Below are 2,686 nucleotides of genomic sequence, written 5' to 3' on the forward strand. Positions count from 1 at the left end.
AAAACAGTTAAAAAGAATTAGATTTGTTTATTTTTTTTTAAGAGGGTTGAGGTGAAAAGAAACTTTACAAAGGGGACAAAATGAATGGCAACGAATCCACTCATCAATACAGATACAGTGAAAATAATGTTTACATGGAAGAAGCTTCATTGACTCATTTTCACTAAAAGGTTCCATACAAATTGGACATTCATTGTAATGATATTTTGTAGTTGAGTTATGTTTAATTACAGGAAAATTAAAGTGATAATTTATTTCATCCTCACTGAATGATAACTCTTCAAATAGGTCAATAAAATGTGGAGGAGATGTTGTTACTTGAATACATTCCCAGAGGTCAATCAATGCAATAACAGACATTGAGAGTTTTAAATAAGTCATTCCATCAATATCAATGGATAATAACAATATCATAGTTGATAAATAAAAATGGGATATTCTTTCCATTGAGGTTAAAAAAACACATGTTTGTAATGATGGAAGACATAAAATAATCGTAAGTATTACAATTAGTCCTTTGCATAAAGACCAAAAATATATGAGATATATTTTAGATGAAAAGACTGATGGTGTTTCGAGAATAATTTCGGAGATGATAATAATCATTTCAAGAACTTTTATTGTGACGTTTGTGATAATGTCAATTGTTGAATCTATTATATCTATTTGATATAACATTAAATATACTTCCTCCTGAGAAAAGTTTAAAAGAAGCAGAATGATACAAGAAATACATGAAATGAAAAGACAGAGATAAATAGTCTCAATATAAATGTCATATTTAAACTCTTTAAGTAATTGAATAAATTCATCTTTTTATTCATCTATTCTGTTGTTTGAATTGTTGTTGTGAATAATTACATTATACATCAATTACAAGAATATTTACGAATATGGTTATGACCCATTGTAGTTTGATAATTACTGAATTGAGACTAATTTATCTTTAGAATCTATTATTTTATATTATGTAATGTAATACTTTATCAATAAACGTTATATCTAATTCTTAACACAATATCTATTCATTGAATATAATCAAGTTACATTTTAACTGAATAAGAACAATCAATGTAAATTATGAGATTTTATTATTAATGTTTACTTTAAAGATATAAAAATAAAAAACAGCATATATCATATAACTAACAAATAAAAATGGTTATTTATAAACTAATAAATATGTGACTGGTTGTAAACAACATGCTATTTTTTTAATTTCATTTATTATTGTAGAACAAGAGCTTTATCAGATTATTCTAATAATTAGAATAAATACTAATGTTAGTCAATTTGAATTGATGTCTTTATTCTGAAAACTACTTTGTAATTAATAAAGAATTGTTAGAGACAATAAGTAAGTCAAATGTTAATAAGTAATATTAGGGGGGTCTTTCATACTTTCATAATAAACAAAGTCACCTCTTTTTGTTCATTGAGTCTATAACATCTTTAGAATTACTGAACCAATATTAGTATTAGCAAACATAACAACAACCTCTTTTAAAATGAGTATTGTTGAATTTAACGCAATACAATAAACTAAATTTTCATGTTTTTTATTTATCAGAATTAATTCAAAACATAGAAAACACAGTAACAGGGTCATTTAAATATGTTATAAGTTAATGTACCATACAATAAGAGATGAGGATTAGTGATGTAAAATTTATAATTAATAAAGAAAAAAAGAGATAGAAAAATATAATAAAAAATAATAAATTGAGAGAAATGGATAAATGACGAGTAACTAGAACTGTAAAAACATAGCAAAGAAAAATGTCAGCAAACCGAATGAGACAAAGAAGAATTGCCCAAGAGACAAAAAACATATTAACAAATCCACCTTCTGGGATTAAAGTAACTATTGATGAAAATAACTTAGATTATTGGAAAGCAATTATTGATGGACCACCAGACACTCCATATGAAGGAGGTAAATTTGCATTAGATGTCTTTCTTCCAGAGAATTATCCATACAACCCACCAATAATCAAATTTGCTACTAAGGTTTATCACCCTAATATTTCATTTTTTGGAAAGATTTGTTTGGATACATTAAAACCTCAAGGATGGGTATGTGCAATGCAAATCTCATCTGTTTTACAAACAATCCAACAATTATTAGCTAATCCCAATTTAGAAGACCCATTGAATTTAGAAGTTAATAATTTATGGTTGTCTAATCCTGCACAAGCCAAAAGTAATGCTCGTGATTATACACAAAAATATGCACATGCCCAATAATTGAATATCTTTATTATAGGCATTTCTTTTTTTCTTATTTTCATTTACCAAATATACATAATATGACAAATATAATTTGAATTAACCAATGTTGTTCATGAAAACAAACACTAACAATACCACAGTAATATCTCTCTAATTCTCTTGATATAATATACAATTAATTGGAAATATATGATGAGACTTTTTTTCAAACATTGTGATTCGTTCATCATATCATTTGATTTATCTGTTAATATTTGGCTCTTCTCTCTATCTCAATTAATTTTTTTTCTATTGTCTTTGTTCTTTTCAAGTTTAACATAATCAAAATATGAAAAAATAGGAATGTCACCTCTACTTATTTTTCATTTCATTCTTTAATTTTAATTGAATTGAATATCCTGTTAGTGTATTTTAAAGCTATCAAATTTTATAGCAGTGCTTATAGTTTTTTTTT

The 2,686-nt window shown here is 25.5% G+C and overlaps 2 protein-coding genes across 2 annotated transcripts; one reads left to right on the forward strand and one right to left on the reverse strand.

Annotated features, from left to right (window-relative positions):
• Positions 1-17: 17 nt before the first annotated feature.
• Positions 18-678, reverse strand: ENU1_158980 (zinc finger domain containing protein; the record flags this gene model as incomplete). Its single annotated transcript, XM_008860792.1, has 1 exon — positions 18-678. One exon carries the CDS (start codon positions 676-678, stop codon positions 28-30), a length of 651 nt encoding a protein of 216 aa, XP_008859014.1. The 3' UTR covers positions 18-27.
• A 1,116-nt stretch (positions 679-1,794) lies between these two features.
• Positions 1,795-2,247, forward strand: ENU1_158990 (ubiquitin-conjugating enzyme family protein; the record flags this gene model as incomplete). The annotated part of the gene is made up of 1 exon (XM_008860793.1): positions 1,795-2,247. The coding sequence occupies one exon, from the start codon at positions 1,795-1,797 to the stop codon at positions 2,245-2,247; it is 453 nt and encodes a 150-aa protein (XP_008859015.1).
• Between the last annotated feature and the right edge of the window lie 439 nt (positions 2,248-2,686).

This window comes from Entamoeba nuttalli, assembly GCF_000257125.1.
Source record: "Entamoeba nuttalli P19 unplaced genomic scaffold asmbl_6724, whole genome shotgun sequence".
Classification (NCBI taxonomy): domain Eukaryota; phylum Evosea; order Mastigamoebida; family Endamoebidae; genus Entamoeba; species Entamoeba nuttalli.